Source organism: Anser cygnoides, chromosome 10 (assembly GCF_040182565.1).
Source record: "Anser cygnoides isolate HZ-2024a breed goose chromosome 10, Taihu_goose_T2T_genome, whole genome shotgun sequence".
Taxonomy (NCBI): domain Eukaryota; kingdom Metazoa; phylum Chordata; class Aves; order Anseriformes; family Anatidae; genus Anser; species Anser cygnoides.
In genome coordinates, this window is record NC_089882.1 from 17300883 (window position 1) to 17317667 (window position 16785).

The window sequence follows — 16785 nt, forward strand, 5'->3', positions numbered from 1 at the left end:
AGAATGTGAGGAACAATAAGGACTGAAAATTATGCTACTAGATATCCCTTGCCAAATCAAAGCACAGAAAAGAACAAGAGGCGAGCATTCAGTTCTGCATGAATAATAAACATGCACTCTCATAAAACCACCACAAAAGTCCCTCTGAAGAAACACCTGTAAACACTCCCTCCATGTGTTAAAAGTTGAGATTTTGAAAGGTTAGACAATTCTTTCAAGTTCCACGGTTTTAAAAGCTGAACCTGCAGCAAACATAGAAAGCACATGGACTCCAAATGGTTATTTCCACAACCCACACACTACTTCTGCATGGGCTTTAAACATACACCAGAATTAGGAACTCATGCTTACCTTCATTGATGTTGCCGAGAATCGAACACTCATTGTGGCTAGAGTGTGTTTCGATGAAGTCAGCCCTTTTATAAGCTTTCCCCCACAATGATGTATCTATTTTAGAAGAAAATTTTAGTTTGTTACGAAATCAGAAATGTTAGAACAAACAAATGTGAGTAATGGAAGAGGTACCTAAAAGCTTCAATATCAGATTCTCTACTATTACCAATTTTGAAAGTAGATATGGCACTCCTCTAAAACCTCCTCCTGATAACACAAGCAGATTATCAGGCCAGGAACACCAACATTTACTAACGCAAGAAATTAGAGCCAGCTTCAGAAATGTGAAATTCAAATATTTATTTGAGCTAGGCTTCTTGTCCATCAACCTTCTATATACCCTCTGTATCCTTCAAGGTGAAGCTACCCAGGCACTTTTAACGGGCACAGTATTTTACTGTTACAAAAGAGGTGCCTCAAACTATGGCTCTTCCTGTAGACACTAATTAAGGTATCGTATGTTCTCTGCTGTATATATGAGAAGTGGGGCTTACTAGGGAGCGAGGATACTACACCAAGTATTTAATACACTAGTGAGCTAATTATACAGACTAAGTCTAAGATTACAAAGTCTTTTTATCTGTAGCTGAAGCTGGCACAGCGTCAAAGGTCTGGTGGCTTCTGCCCAGCAACCAGGTACTACTTTGTAGATGGTTGCACGATGTAGTTGCCACCAGAAGTGGCAAATTTGGTGGTGTATCAAGGAAAACACAGTGAACAGAAACAGAGCTTTGCCAGCCTTGAAAGAAATAATTTCCAGAGTACTACTGTTGATTTTTGGATGGTGTTTACTACTAGATGAAAATGTCAGTGTGATGCCAATCAATCCAAACTTTTCACGAGCTTAGAGCTGTAAGTCTCCAAGAATAAGGAAAATTCCGTATTAAGCAAAGTTACACAAGAAATTATCCACGTCCACAGGAAAGAGAAAGATAGGTGCTATAGTGCAGTAGCCTCTCTGCAGTATTTTAGACCCTATCCCACTCTTCAGCCTACTCTAGTTTTTCCCACTTTAAAATATCAATAAGTCACTGACTTCAAGAATCCACTTCAGTACTTAACCAAAGAAAGTCTCTTCTATCAATGCGGCATAAGAGTGTTCATGTACTAGAAAAGGTACTATACCCACCAAGAGTGGGGACACAGTACAGGTCACGTGCCATAGCAGGACAAAATCGTATATTCTTTCTCTAGAAAATTTTGAAGTACTCTGGAAAGTGTTTATAAAATACTTATTAAACAACTTCTACTGAAAACTCCATCATTTGCATTAGAAGCAGACCGCTAAAAAAAAAAGCTGCAAATTATCAAGCAAGAAGCAATACATCCTAAAATGTACTTCCACAGGCAAATTGCTTGTCAGGATATTTTCACACATACTTGGTGTTTTCCAAATAAAAGGTAGTGTGCAACAAGAGATTCCATTATAACCCAATTATTAGATAGTCAAGACAATGGAAAGCCACTATTTTATATTTGTGTATATGCTGGAAACCATTCTTTTTGAAGACACAGTGCAAGCTAGTCTAAACATTTATATTTGGCACCCTTATTTCCATTACTTGTGAAAAAAGTCATCTTAAATTAAAGATTCCACCTAAAGATTGCACTCAACAGTTCTAGCACCAAGCCTAAGTATACAGTTACTGATACCAGGAGATATGCAGGAGAAATTGCATTCACAGAGTATAAAATCATGCAAGCAGTATCTCAGTCATACCTCTATTTGATGAAGTGATTTAAAAATTGACAGATCAAAAGGCAAGAGATGCTCCTGAATGTTACTGGTTCCAAAAGATCCCCCTGCTCCAGTGACCTGGTCATCAGCAATTAAGAACAGAGTTAGTGCACATAATCCAATTTGTCTTGCTTCAGAAGGTCTTACACAGGCAATATCAACAAAAAGTATCTTGGAATGCAAACAATTTTTCAAGTATGGATTGATTCCTGAACTTGCAGACTCCACTCTTCAGAAAAAAATTTTACTTGCAACTGCTAACTGCAGAAATAGAGTATTGAACTTGAACTGCCACCTTGTGTTTGTATTTTGTAACACATGGAAGATACCACAGGCAAAACTGACCAAGGTTTCATTCTGAGCTTGACATGGCAGAGCCACCTTCCCTAAAAACAACTTCTCTGAAGCACCATTTTTTTTTCTAAGATAGACCTGCCCTCAGTTCCACTATATGGGATGAAGTAGACAAGATGGGTTTGGAGAAAATATAGCACTCCATTGGTACACATCTAATGAAATGACTTCCAGAGCTTCCATGTGATCATTGGATTCTGGCCTCAGAAAACATCAGCATCAAAAAAGACAGGCATTTCACTAAGGTATCCTGTGAATATAATTTTGGGAGAAATCTAAGCTTTTTACCTGGTCCTATCTGCATCTTACAAACACTGAAAAGAGTCAGAAGCATACAGAAGGGCCAAAAATTCTGAAAATATACACTGGCCTAACAAGCGTCTACAAAAAATGTAGTGTTGAGAGAGTAACTCCTATCTAGCTGGTCCTACCTACCACTAAGTCCAGCACCCACTAAGATTCTGTGACTACATATCTACAGAGAGCACTTCTGGGAAGACCACACCACACAGCATCTTTGTTAGAGAACGAGGAACGAGATACATATTCAAAGTTGGTAGAACAAGCATATTTAACATGGACTTCTAAATGTCTGCATGGGGTTATTATCAGTAAAGTTATTGTATATTCACACTGGACTCCAAAAGTCTGCTAAGAGTCATGTCAAAGTCTGGTAGGAGTAATGTCTCCAGTATTTGTGCATGTATAGCTCACCTTTAAATACTTGAGCCTACAGGTGAAATCTAGAATATGACCCAGATCTGTTTTGGCATCTCCATTAGCACACGTAGGCTTCCCCTGTAGCAACTGTTGAGTAACAGCATATAACTGCAAGGGTCTGATGGTAAAGACTTCTCCAGCCATTAATAACTGCTCTCCTGAAAAACAAGAGCATGATATAAAGCACATTGCTGCAGTGAGTTGTACGTCAGTGGTTATAATAAATGGTATTATGGAAAATCTAAGGTTAGAGAGGAAACATCCGTCTCTTACTTTAAGCTCATGACTGAAGTACCAAAATAACGCCTTTTTTTTGCCACTTTGAAGAGGTACTAGAACAGTTGAATTAAACATTTTTACACCAGAATAATCTAGCTGTTCAAATAGGCACTCGTCATACAAGCATGAAGCTCCTAATAACAACTAATGGCAAGCTTCCCTCATTTTCCACAGGACAGGAATTAAAGCTTACAATCATACTAAACTTATTCAAAGATATCCCCAAGTTCTATAACAGTCAGGAGTTCTCCCATTCAGGAAAAGCAGTGCCTGCCATTCAAATAGCCCTTACAGCTTTTGCTGTGCTACCTAAACGCACAATTATAGCAAACACGATTTCTTGGAGAGTATAAGGTCTTTTACCATACTAAAAACAATGGAAAATCGCTGGACACAAAATGCATCACCTGATATTTTTACAACCTCATTTTACTATAGAACTATATTTGAGCAGTAGAAAACAGCACCATGAGGTTTAACATGGGGGGATTAACACGGGGCACAGCAGTCAGAACATACACACGGAATCAATCTTTCTGCTCTTCCTTTTAGGTATACCACATTGACTCATGGGCAAGAGCATCAGCTTTCATGGCAAGCAGAGTTCTTGGAAATGCTCTAAGAAGTACAGTTCCCTTTGTCTTCAATGGGAGCAAGTCCAGTAGTCCATGTGAGGGAAGAATAGTCCAGTAGTCCACAGTAGGGGAAGAACACACCAATATACAGCAGTGAGACTGCATGGGCTACAAAGTCAGGACAGATTTCTTCAGGAACTACCTTAATACCTTCCAAAATTTGCTGGGTAGCCGCTCTGAAATGGCTGTACCTAAAGTTAATTTACTGTCAGAACAATCTGAAACATGTTTCACCCAGCACCTCAGCCATCTGCAACACAGTAGCATCTAGAATGTCTTTCAAAACAAAATAAGCAATGTTTAATCATTTTGTACACCTCCTGCCATTAAATGGCCTAACAGAGCTACTGCAGTTATAGGAAGTGCATCACATTTTCATCTGCTGGCATCAGAAAAGTCCTTTATTTATTTTCCCTTATCTGGAACAATAATATTAATTTAGACATGTAAATTGATTTGTTGCTTTTAACACACATTGTATCAGCACTCATTGAGATAATACAAACTTCCCTACAGGTTATACAACACACCAAGATGAAAAGCTTAATGAAAACTTCTGCTCACCAGTACCACAACCTACCCTTTAACAACAAACTAGTAGGCCCTTTTCAAAACATGAATTCACCAATTTGTTTCATTTCCGAGAGTAATTGCATTACTGTTACAGTTCCTCCCAAATTGCAGCTTGAATCAAAGCGCAAAAAGCAAGAAAAAGCTGAAGTCTCAGATTTTGAAATCAAAGACTCAGATATGTAATTGACTGGAAATTAAATATCACGGGTATACGAATGCATGGAGGTAAAGGAAACTTCTCTCTTCATTCCCAGTTAAATTCTTGCAAGTGCTTTACCTTTGTGAAAGAGCTCTTCAGCCAACGCAGCAGTGATCCCATTGATCTCCTGCAAAGAATAAACCATTATAATCAGGTCTGTCATACACACACTTCTAGTTGCAATTTTTCCAATGTGCAGCTTTGCTGGTTTCTCTATTTTTGCTACGGTGCACTTCTTTGAAACAGAAATAAACTGACCTTGTCATACTGATTTCTTTATCACTTGAAAATATTTCATAAAAATTACCTGAAATTATTTAATTTAATATTTCCAAGATTGAATATACTTAATTTCTTTCAAACAATCAGATTCTGCATATATTAAAAGGGCAACAACAGCAAGAGCAACTATTGCTAGTGGTCATTGGCCCAGCTTGAAAGCTCAGTTCTGAAGAAGCTATTACCAGCATAGTGTTCTCCAAAGAACAGGTATTTTAACATTCTGGAGAATAACCTAAGTGCATCAAGCACTCAGCATTTCCTCAGAATGCCAATATTGCATGAGCTCTACTTTAACAAGCCTACAGGGGAAAGATAAAAAGTAATTAGGCTTCTGGACTTCAGCTCTCTATTAAGCTCACTGCAGAGAGCAGCTCAAAAGCCTTTTTCCTTATTCTCTATCTTCTCTGCCATCCTGAACCTCCCCTGGAGGTCAACTTCCATTCCAACCACTGACAACTCCACGATGAAAGGAAAATGGTGAAAACTCAATGCAGGAATTTGTTCTTCCTAAATCTGAAGGTGCACAAAGATCAGAACAGTTATTTCCCACCTGAGCATACTTCTCCCCGTAAAAGCCGAACGCTTTGTGGAAGTTCAGAAATAGTTCCGAGTATTTCCAACAGTTCTCTCTCAAAGGCACACAAAAGGTACAAAATAAAGCCATTTGTGATAGTGAAGCTTCCCCTAGACACACACATTTCATTTTAATGTAGCTGCTAAATGTAAACAGATATTACGGATCATTGCAAAATGAATATTTCATGAGTTTACTTCACTGACAAATCCCTTATGATTTGTAAGAGTATAAATCCACAGAACGTCTGAAACATTTCAGCTCATTCGCTTAGGCAAACATTTTAGAAATGCACATTCTTAATATAACTGAAACCCCACTCACTGAAAACGAACAAAGCCTCCACATCACGGTTTTGGTAACAACAAGCCAGAAGAAGCTGCATTCCAAACAGAAGTCAACAATTCTGACTCTTATTCTGAAACAACCAATTTCACTCATCTAGCACGCACACTTAATCGAAAACTATACTCTCTGTATCCCTCTCACCATCTGGGGGACAGAGCAGACTTTTTTTTTTTATGTTTATAATTGAAACAAGATTATGGCTTGGACTGTTCAGTGACTAGCACGCAAAAGAAAGCTACTCTATTCCTTTGTCAGACCCACAAGAGACCTCTGTCTTAGCTCCAACTACTGACATGCTTCAGCCCCACAGAAGTCCGCTGTTTGCAGTTGCCTCCGAACAGCAGTTTGAGCACTCCATCCTTTTCTTGCAAAAGCTATCTGAAAGTTAAACCAAATCTTTTAAGGTAAGACAAAATGTAAGATTGCAACAAAACGAGGATCCCTGCATCACTGCAGATGTCCTATTCAATGCCAAAGTGATGTTCTGCATTGCTAACCATCACATGCTACTGCTGCTCTTCGCCAAGCTGTACCTGGCTTTTCCTTGCTGTATGTCAAGTGTTTTAAATATCTTTCTGATAGCTACCTGTTTCTATTCCATTTAATTCTATTAACCTTAGAAATAAAATTGAACAATCTTCACTGGAAATACTACAAATAAGAATAAACAAGAAACATCGCAGCCTTACTTTATAAACTAATAATGCTATAATAACAAGGATCATACTGCCTCAAGAGAACATGTGGTCTGTCCGATATTTTCAAAGATCAAAGTTCTGCAGGAAGATAGCTTTCCAGTAGAATTGCTATGGTAAATATTTAGCTTTACTGCTGAATAGCTAACTTTTTGTGAATATTTAAAAGTACTCTGAAGTTACAAGCAAAAACAACTGAGTTGGAGTTCATACTTTAACCCAGATTCCCCTATAATAGCAAAGAAATTTATATTAAGGAACACTCTTTTCTAAAACACAAGTGCAGCATAGAAACAGTGAAGCATTCATACCCAAATAATGCTAGATCTCTGGGAAAGAAAGATAAAAGGATGAACATTACAGCTGAACAAAAAAAAAATAGTCTGGCTGAAAAACAGGAGAGGAAATAAGAAGTTCAGTCTGCAAAAAAACCTTTGTTGAAGCTGCTGCACTGAAACATTAATGGAACATCAGAACATTCAAGAGAGAACAGCCGCAGAGCAAAGAAATTATGCAACTTCCCAGGAATCAGGAAGCTTCTTCCATCTGTGCGGAACTGTCCCTATGTCACCAAGCACATTTTTCGTAAGTTTAAAACCTCTAAACCACTTCAGAGGACTCAATCACAATACAAACTATTGCTTCTCAATCAACTCTGCACGGCAATAGCAACACTATGGAGCAAACCTTCTACTGTTTTATCGGACTCGAACTATAAACTCTCACCAGGACACTTATGTGCATGAAACACAATTTAAATAAATTTTTTCTTTTGTTGCTAAGGCTTAATCAACAGACCTAATGGATCACTTGTGACTCATTTCTGAAGCCTTTATATGAAACCATAAAGGGCCATCTCAGCACATCCCACCCCAAAGCAATTACTGTTCTCTCTTTCCATCGAGCTCTCCAGTGCATTTTCCTCTTTATAAGAAGTCCACACTCCCCCTTACAACATGATGCCATGCTACAAAAAAGCCTAATTATACACAAGAGATGAATAAACAATTTGCAGTATGAACATGAAAGCAAGCCTTGACTTCTTACTCCAAGCATTCCTCGCTGTAACACTGTCTGCTGGCTGGAGCCATTTCTCCAGAGGCCACTCCATCAGCATGCTCTCCTGGAGAAGAGCTATTTTTCTTCATTTGGTCTACTGGAAACTGTTTCAGTGGGAACCACAGCTCCAACCATTAACCGCCAAGTGGGGGAGGCGGCAGATCAATTATGTAATGTTCCTTCTGAGAGCCAGCACTGTTGACTTCAGCCTAACAACCAATTCAGCTGCAGATTTATTCACAGCTTCCAACTATTCTGCCAGTATTTATTTTCTGATCTTACTGTGCTGGCAAGTACTGTGGGTAGGGACAGTATCTGCTGCCATAAAGTTAGTGTCAGAAAACACCTTAAAAATGCTTCTTTATCACATTATGCAAAATGCTGAAAAAGAGCAGTTTCAGTTATTTTGTAAAGATTGCACAGAGTTCTGTTCAAGTCAGAACTGAGGAAAAACACTCAGGACTGCATTTTATATGCTAAAAACATAACTTACATATAAATGAAAGTGTAGGAAGTGTGACAGAACTTTTGGGGCAGTAACAGGGAACTTGGATAGAAGAGTTTGCAGGTAGACTTCTAATTCCTTTTGTCTTTTCTCCACCAGGCTTTTGGAATTTTTTCCAATAATCTTCTTTGGAGGTAACAGATTTTTATCTATTTTCTTTTCTGAGACAAGCTGAAAGACAAAGACCAGAGTTACTGCAGTTCAGTCTGAACTTGCACAAAAGATGCAGCTGAACAAAGATACAGGCTTCTGACTGAGGCTAAGACTGTCCATGCCAATATACCACAGTTGAAGAGGGGAATGTAACATAGGCATATGATTTTGCTCATCCAAAAAAAACATTAGTGCAGTCCAGATGGCATCTAACAGATATTCTTGCTCTGAGGAAAAAATTTATATTCCATACAAAGCTCCACAAACAGTTTTGTAAGAGACCAAGGCCACGGTTTTAATATCCTTACCTTTTCATGCAGGTCATGGAAATCACTGTAACGATGTTTGACTGTCCACTGATGACTGCCAACACTGACCTGAATGATGTATACCTGAAACAAAGCACGTAAAGTAAAGGAACTGCAAAAGCATTTGTCTCAAAGAAAAGCTGATACGTAGAGGCTAATGTAGCACTACAAGGCAATCCTACATTCACACAGTATGTAGATCTAATCTACATCTAATCTTTTAGTTAACTAAAAGCTAATCCAAACTCTAAGGTGACTTTGCTGATGTCAGATGCCTAATCTCATTCACAAGGCTGCTCTGCAAACAAAAACACGTGGATGCTTTTTATTTTAAAGCAACAGTTATTTTTGCAAACCAAAGGTTAAAACAAATAAAATCTCTAAACTATTTTTCTCAACTTTTCTGCTAGCCAAGTCAGTATCCATAGCTACCCATGAGAAGCCTGAGATAGCAGCATCCCTTCCTCAATCTACCAAGTTGTGCAGCAGGCAGAACAACCTGGCAGGCATCCTGCCATCACTTCACAGTTAAGCCGGAATCTGGTGCTCAGCTCTTCAGGAAGCTAGGCAAATCCTCTAGCTGGCTCCATGTTAACTAATTAATTCATTTTGGGATAAAGCACATATAATGCAGCTTCCTGTTACAATCGTGCCCAAATATTCATTACAACTCTCTAAAGGAACTTAATATTTCTTTAGACAAAACTATTTTAACTATAGTTAAATATTTTAACTACGCATGTACCAAAGAGACTCAGCTCAAAATTTTCATTGCAGGTGACCTCCCCAGTTGAACACTAGCGATTCTGTAGGAAGCCTACAATCCACCTTTGGACAAACCAGAAACAAACCATCTCAAAGAAACATGAAATATAGGACATAAAACACAAAGTAGAAAAAGACAAGGCTCAGCAGAACCAGTTCTACAACAGCTTGAAAATAAATTCAACGTATCCAATCCAACTTCATTACGTGGGAAAAAAAATCATAATCAAATCTCAGCAGCATTTAATACCACTCAGAACTCGATTCCTATCGCAGATCACACAGATCTGACTGGTTGCTACCCTAAGAATGATGCACGCCTAGCTGGTCATTCCACTCGAGGAAACAAAAAGCTGAGTTGATTTTCAGCCTGTTACATAAAATGCAGCCAGTTTTCACTTACTCATAGTCCAGACCAGCAGCGTACCAGACATTAAACAGCATACCTCTTGTATTTTAAAAGTGGAACTGTATCTCGTATTTTGTAAGCATCTGATGCACAGGCTTGCTGAACAAAACCCAAGTCCTGCAGAGCACCGAAACAAGATGTCTGACTAGTGCACACAGCAAGGGACACGTCAGTGCTCGGATGAGTACTGAAAACACAGACAAATGCCTACACAGAATTACAATCTCAATTAAGGCCTGCAACTGATTTCCCATCACGTTGTGTTAGGAAACTGCCGACCAGGATTATTCACTATGCTGATGACAAACTAGAACAGGAATAACCCGAGTATTCTAAAGTACCTCGTAACCCTGATGAAAGAGGGGGGACTCAAAGAAACCTTTTGTTAAAATTGAGAACTAAAAGAGTGCTATGCACAGAAGCCATAATAAAAACACTAGTTCATTTTAAACACTGACTGTGCTAAATTATGGCAGATCAAGCAGCACAGCTAAATGCAATTCAGACTGAATATACAATGAATAGAAACTCAGATCAGACACTGAAAACCCAGTACACTGCACAGCTCCCAGCTGATAGCTCATCAGACAAGGAAGCAATACACCTCTGCTCTGTGTACAACACAGCAAACATAACAAAGGCTTCGCTCCCTTTTGCTGAAGTGACAAGCCCTGACCACTTCCAGAAACAGAGCACTGAGCCAAACAGGCAGTCTGGTCAGGAAAACATCCAAGGCACATGTTTTAGATGCACCAATGCAATTCCTCAAATGAAGTCTCTAAAAAGCCACAGCGTCCCCCACACAGAACACAGCCCGATGCACGTCTTCGCCCCTCGGACCCCACCAGTACGCGGAGTGACAGGAACAGATCTCACATTAATCCACCAGCTGCCATTACCTTGATGAATACACACGAAGCTTGTGTGTTTGAGACATGCTTCAATTCAGAAATCAATCACTTTAAAGCAAAAACAAACAAACAAACATCCTTAGGTTTAAAAAAATCCAGATAGCTATCCAAGTACCTGCCCAACTGGGCACGCTAACAATGACAAGGCCAAGAGCTGACGTTAAGGTTCCTGCATGCCTGCCTACTCATCGAGCCGACTGCTAGGAGGCATGCACAGGGAGACGAAGAAATGCTGCACCACCTCCCAGACAGCGCAATTTGCCATGCGAAGTCTCCACCTGCATTTACAACAGACCATGTTTCCATCCGGATCGATGGGAGAGCATTTGCATCCCCAGGCTGGCAACCTGGAAGCCCACCTCCCAGTGTTTCTACTAAATGATTCTGTGTAATAAATTTTCTATGCCTTTCTATAAATTAATCTCTTTGGAAAGTGTTTACCATACCTAGAGCTGTATTTTTTCATTATTTTCTTGCTAGTTACTTCAAAGAGTTCACAGTTAAGCATGCTCTCCCCACACAGCATGCCTTCCATCTCCCTACATTTTTAAGAACTGAAATGCTTACTAAAAAAATAGGACATATAGCTTTTAAACCAGATGTTGCTGAACATCTCTGATTCCAGACTGCCTTTTGTCTATTTTATGTATAGGCAACAAACAACTGCTCTTCTTGTTTTACATGGAGAACTTGCATTTCTGCAACTTGGCAACTTCCAGCTCCGAACTTCGGTACTGTCAAGAGAACAAGTATGTGACAGAACTGCCCACAGCCACACAAAGCTTGGGGCACAGGTGCAACCGCAGCTACTAGGTCCCAAATTACAGAACAGTGACACAACCACATCTCCTCCTCCCTGCCTCCTCAAGCAGGGAGACAGTTCACACCCATTCAAGGAAGCCACAGTCTTTTCCTTAAATATCAAAGCTAGTATTTATATTAAAAACAGCTGCAAGAGACAGGAAAGGCAGGAAAGTGACTTTAGGCCAAACAAATGCATAGCAGGAAACGAAGCACTGGCAACCTCAAGGCCTTCCAGCAGACAGCCAGTCTTCAGTCAGCATCTAGCTGGACCAGCATACGCAGGGGACTTCTTTCAAAGACAAGCGTGTAAATAAGACCACCGCTATCCCGACTGCTACATGTTGATGGGTAAAGGTACACCTTGCTACCACTGTTGTCTCTCTAACCTTTACCAGATTTAACCAACTTTTACACCACCTAATACATGCACTTCTGCTCCAGTACAGGCCTGTCAGGTCCTCAATATCACAAAACTGAATTTTAAACACCAAATGCCAGTGTTTGCAAACCACCCCACCTTGTGTAAATCATTTCTGTTTTAATTTAAAAATACACTCCTGCATTTCTAATGGCTTGGGCCTTCTCATACAGGCTGGCTGCCGGTCTGGAGTCCTGCTAACAGTTTCCACAGCTGTACACACAGGCAAGCTTAATGCTTTGGCTCTCTTGAACCTGCAGCGAGAGAATCACATCAGGACCAGTTACTGGCAAATCTTGCCCTCCAAACACACTATTTTTTACAGGCCCCAAGAAAAGTGGAACTAAAACAGCATATTTCCAGAACTCTAGTCACTAAAAAAAAGAAATCAGGCCTTGAAAAAATACACTGCCATCAGCCTAGCTGCTGTTATCCCCAGCCGTGAGCTGGTTTGCTGAACAGTACCTGTAGCTAAGATTTCACCCTGTGTCCATAACCTCCAAGAGAGAGGGGGAACAGATAACATTTGGACATTTCCTCAAATTCACCTGAATTTCCCATTCACAGGTATTAAAAAATACTCATGAAAATCCTTAACGCTAACATTAACCGCTCTCAGCCGACACGGGACTTTGAAAACAAACTTGCTGGGGGGTGAACCACATCCTAGCAGAGTCCTGCGGTGGCGGCAGCAGCGGCACAGTTCCTGTGAAAGCACATCATGCAGCTAAGTTGCCAGACAGAGGTGAAACAATTTCCAAGAGCCTTTTCCAAGCTTCTAACAACCTAGTCCCCTGAAGGCTGAGTGAATTTCTGTACAGGTCTGTAAACACGGCCACTCGCCACCGGCAGCCATGCCCAAACAAAGACAGTTCGGGGTTGTCAGTCTGGAGTTAAACTCTTTGTGTACTTCAGCTGTGTAAATTCTGTCCTATTGAACTAAGGAGTTGCTCTCCTGCTGGTCAAGTTTTCTCTGGGACCCTTTTGGGTGGCAGTAACCCGAAGCACGACTTGTAGCAATAACATGCAACTGCTTACAAGCACTGCTGCCCTACACCACTGCTCTCCTTTCCTTTTTCTCCCTTTCAGCTCCTTCGGCAGGAAGAAGCCAGAGGTCACTGCATGCGTTTGACAAAAAAGGACCATCCAGGTCACGCTAAGTAAGGCAGGAGCAGTAAACACTGTTAATTACATAACTACCAGGGCGGCGTGCCTGAGACGCTCTGCGTGCGATTATGCTGAGGTTTGTTTGGTGACGAGCTTCTTCCTGAAAAACAGGCCGACTAACTCCTGGCACAACGCAGCCGGGTGAGAAAAGAAACAAGTAAATCAAAGTTACGCACGGCAAACCGACCTGCTTCCCCGACAAAACCGCTGCTCGCCGTCTCTTTTGTTCAGGACGGGAGGAAGCAGCGCAGCCCCGACCTACCCGGTGCCCTGCTTGCCCAGGGGCTCCGCAGCGCCTTGGCTTCGAGGCACGGCAGCGCGCTGCGCCCAGCCCGGCCCCGGGCTCCTCCAGCCCCCCGACGGACCCGCGCACAGCCCCGGGGCCGCGCTCCCCCCGCCCCCCCGCCGCGCACCGTGTAGCTCTCCACCAGCTCCGAGCCCAGGACGCGGGCCTCCCGCGGCAGCTCCTCGCCGTCCTCGCCCGCCACCGCCTGCATGGCGCCGGGAGAAGGCCGCAGAGACGGGCCGGGCCGGGTCGGTCGGGTCGGGCCCCGCCGCCCTCACGCCGCCGCCCCCCGCTGCCCGCCGCCGCCCGCCCCGGCCCCCGGCCCGCCCCGCGCCGCCGCCGCCATCTTGGCTCGGCCCCCACAGGGCGGCGGGCCCCGCCCCCGGGCTCTTATTGGCAGGCGCGGGGCTGCCGCGGGGGGGGTGGGGGGGCGGGACCCGAGGCCAGAGCCCGGGAGGGGCGGGGCTACGGGCAGCGGGGCGGGGCTCGGGGAAGCGGGTGCGCATGCGTGCTGGGCGCCCCGGGGGGTGGGGGCGTGCTGCGGCTGTGCAATGCAACGGGGGTGCGGGGTGCAGCTCGGTGTGAGCCGTGCAATGCTGTGCAGTGCAACACGGTGTGAGCTGTGCAATGCCGTGTGCACGGTGCTGTGCAATGCAGCACGGTATGCGCTCTGCTGTGCTGTGCGATGCAGCATGGTGCGAGCTGTGCAATGCCGTGTGCACGGTGCTGTGCAATGCAGCACCGTGCGTGCTGTGCTGTACTGTGCAATGCAGCACGGCGTGTGCTCTGCCATGCTGTGCAATGCAGCACGGTGCGAGCTGTGCAATGCCGTGTGCACGGTGCTGTGCAATGCAGCACCGTGCGTGCTGTGCTGTACTGTGCAATGCAGCACGGCGTGTGCTCTGCCATGCTGTGCAATGCAGCATGGTGCGAGCTGTGCAATGCCGTGTGCACGGTGCTGTGCAATGCAGCACCGTGCGTGCTGTGCTGTACTGTGCAATGCAGCACGGCGTGTGCTCTGCCATGCTGTGCAATGCAGCACGGTGCGAGCTGTGCAATGCCGTGTGCACGGTGCTGTGCAATGCAGCACCGTGCGTGCTGTGCAATGCAACATGGCGCTGCGCAACACAGTGTGTGCTTTACAATGCAACACTGCTGTGCAATGCAACATGGCGCTGTGCAATACAGCATGGTGCTGTGTAGCGTAGCTCTGTGCAATGCAACACAGCACTGTGCAATGTGGTGCAACGTGGTACTGTGCTGTGTGCTATGTGGTGCTGTTTAGTGCAGCTTTTGGTGGGGATTTCGTGATTTGTGGCCACCACGTGCTGCTGAAGGTTGGGACACTTCTGCGTGGGGTGGAGGCACTGCAGCAGCGCTGTGACAAAGTTGCCTGGTGCTACCTTGCAAACAGGTCTGTTTTTATTTTCACCCCAGTGTGCTTTTCCTTGGTCTCATCTGGCAGACAATATGTGTAAGGAGAAGGCACAAATAGAAAAGGCAGTTCAGGAGGGATTTCCTAGTGCTGCCCCACGGTGCTGCTGAGAGGTGAGCTAATAAGTAATTTTGGAGAGCAACTTTAATTAAGCATCCTCTGATTGTTCCTGAAAGCAAGACACGTTCAGGTAGCAACAAAATCCTGGATTATTTTTCCCCATGGGATGTCAGCTTCCCAAGTGCAGGATGGGGGATGCTGGTGGCCCTGCAAACACCTCTGGCCTCCACTAAAGCCACAATTTATCTGGGCTTTAGATTTCCTTGTATGTGCCCTAATGAACGTGTGGTTTGCAGTGGGGTTGCAGCTGTCTGCAAAAGAAAACCTAAAGGGACATTGTGGGGATAAACATCGGCCTTGGATGCATCCTGCCGCATCCTGGGGCTGTTCTCAGCCGGGAAAGTGGGACTCTGCCAACAGTGTCTGCCCTGCCATGAAAACCAGCTTTTTCTGCATTTTCTCGTATTCGAGACAAGCAAGATACTAACCTATTCCAATTCCAAAGAGTAGCACGCTTTAAAAATTAATTCCTTAAATGCAACTATTTTTCTTTTTAATGCTGAGCCTCGCTGTAGAGTGGGTGCCCGCAGAGGCACGCTCCGTAGCAGGCTCTGCAGCGAATTGCTATTTTGTGACTGCAAAACCTCACCATGCCCCTGACGCAGAGGCTCCTGTGCCCTCCGCACCCAGCTGTGCCCTGGCTTCTTGCTGCCAACACCACCGGGCACTGGTTAGAGCCACTTCAGCTTGGCATTCAACAGGGACAACGATTTTTTTTATTTTTTTTTATTTTTTTTGCATGCAGCATTATTTCTGTTAAAAGCAGGTGGGTTTTATTTTTGGAAGAGATGCGACCCAACAGCTGCATTCCTATTTGCAGTTTTGTTAATGCCGACGCGAGCTAGCATGAGGTCAGGCCTCGTCACCCGGAGATGCGGGAGCCATCTGTGATGCCTTTGGACACAAGAGGGAGTCCTGAATCACCAAAAAGCGAGATTTTGTTTGGGTGATTGTGGACTAAAAGGCTTTTACCTGCACAGGAAAAACAGGTCAGCACCCAGGAGCCTTCGTAAACCCTCCGTGACCCCAGGGACGTGGGCTTTGGCCGTCCACCACGGGGATGGGGCAGTGCCTCGTTTGGGTGCCAAGAGTCAGAGTTTCCCAAAGAACGGTGAATTAACCCAGACAGAAAGCACCACTGGGCAGCCTACACCTTTCCCATTTTGTGCAGTCTCAGCTAAACGCAGAAAAGCCAGGAAGCCCTCCCAGTTTGCCTCCACGCTGCTCTTTGGTGCAGCGTCAGGACCACACATTTCTCCTGGCCATGGTGCCGAGGGTCGTCCAAGGACATTGTCCCCAGGGCTTGGGGACAGCCAGCATAGGGGACGGATCCCCAGTGCCCCCGGAGATATTTCAGGAGGGAAATATTGCTTTTCCCACACCGCCCGTTTCGGTTAGGCACCGGGTTGTCTTCCTAAGGCAGCTCGCTGGGGGGGTAATAGGCAGCGATAGGTGGCAGTGACATGGTGGCACGCGTCCCAGGACAGCCAAGCCCCGCAATAGCTCAGCGAGAGCCAGCTGAAGGGGCCAGATCCTTCCCCCACCGAAGTCACGAGGAGAGTCTGGAGCTGGGGCAGCTCGGCAGCGTCCCCATCCCGAGGCACGCAGGAGAGGCATTCCTGTGGGGCCGGGACGCGGTGGGCTGTCACACCCCC

The 16785-nt window shown here is 44.1% G+C and overlaps 1 protein-coding gene across 4 annotated transcripts in view; it reads right to left on the reverse strand.

The window, feature by feature from the left end:
• NISCH (nischarin) overlaps nt 1-13898 on the reverse strand; it is a 29252-nt gene extending 15354 nt beyond the window's left edge. For 2 of the 4 annotated variants that reach the window (XR_007165828.2, XM_048070724.2), the window contains exons 1-7: nt 13703-13896; nt 8816-8899; nt 8343-8525; nt 4970-5018; nt 3200-3363; nt 2114-2209; nt 352-447 (exon numbers count right to left, since the gene is read on the reverse strand). Coding sequence is in view for 2 of the 4 variants with exons in the window: in XM_048070724.2 (XP_047926681.2) it covers nt 352-447; nt 2114-2209; nt 3200-3363; nt 4970-5018; nt 8343-8525; nt 8816-8899; nt 13703-13786 (756 nt within the window). In the remaining 2 variants the exon portion in view is untranslated. Of the gene's footprint in view, nt 1-351; nt 448-2113; nt 2210-3199; nt 3364-4969; nt 5019-8342; nt 8526-8815; nt 8900-13702 lie in introns of all 4 variants that reach the window. The other 2 variants (XR_010833841.1, XM_013191907.3) reach the window with 2 other exon arrangements.
• Between the last annotated feature and the right edge of the window lie 2887 nt (nt 13899-16785).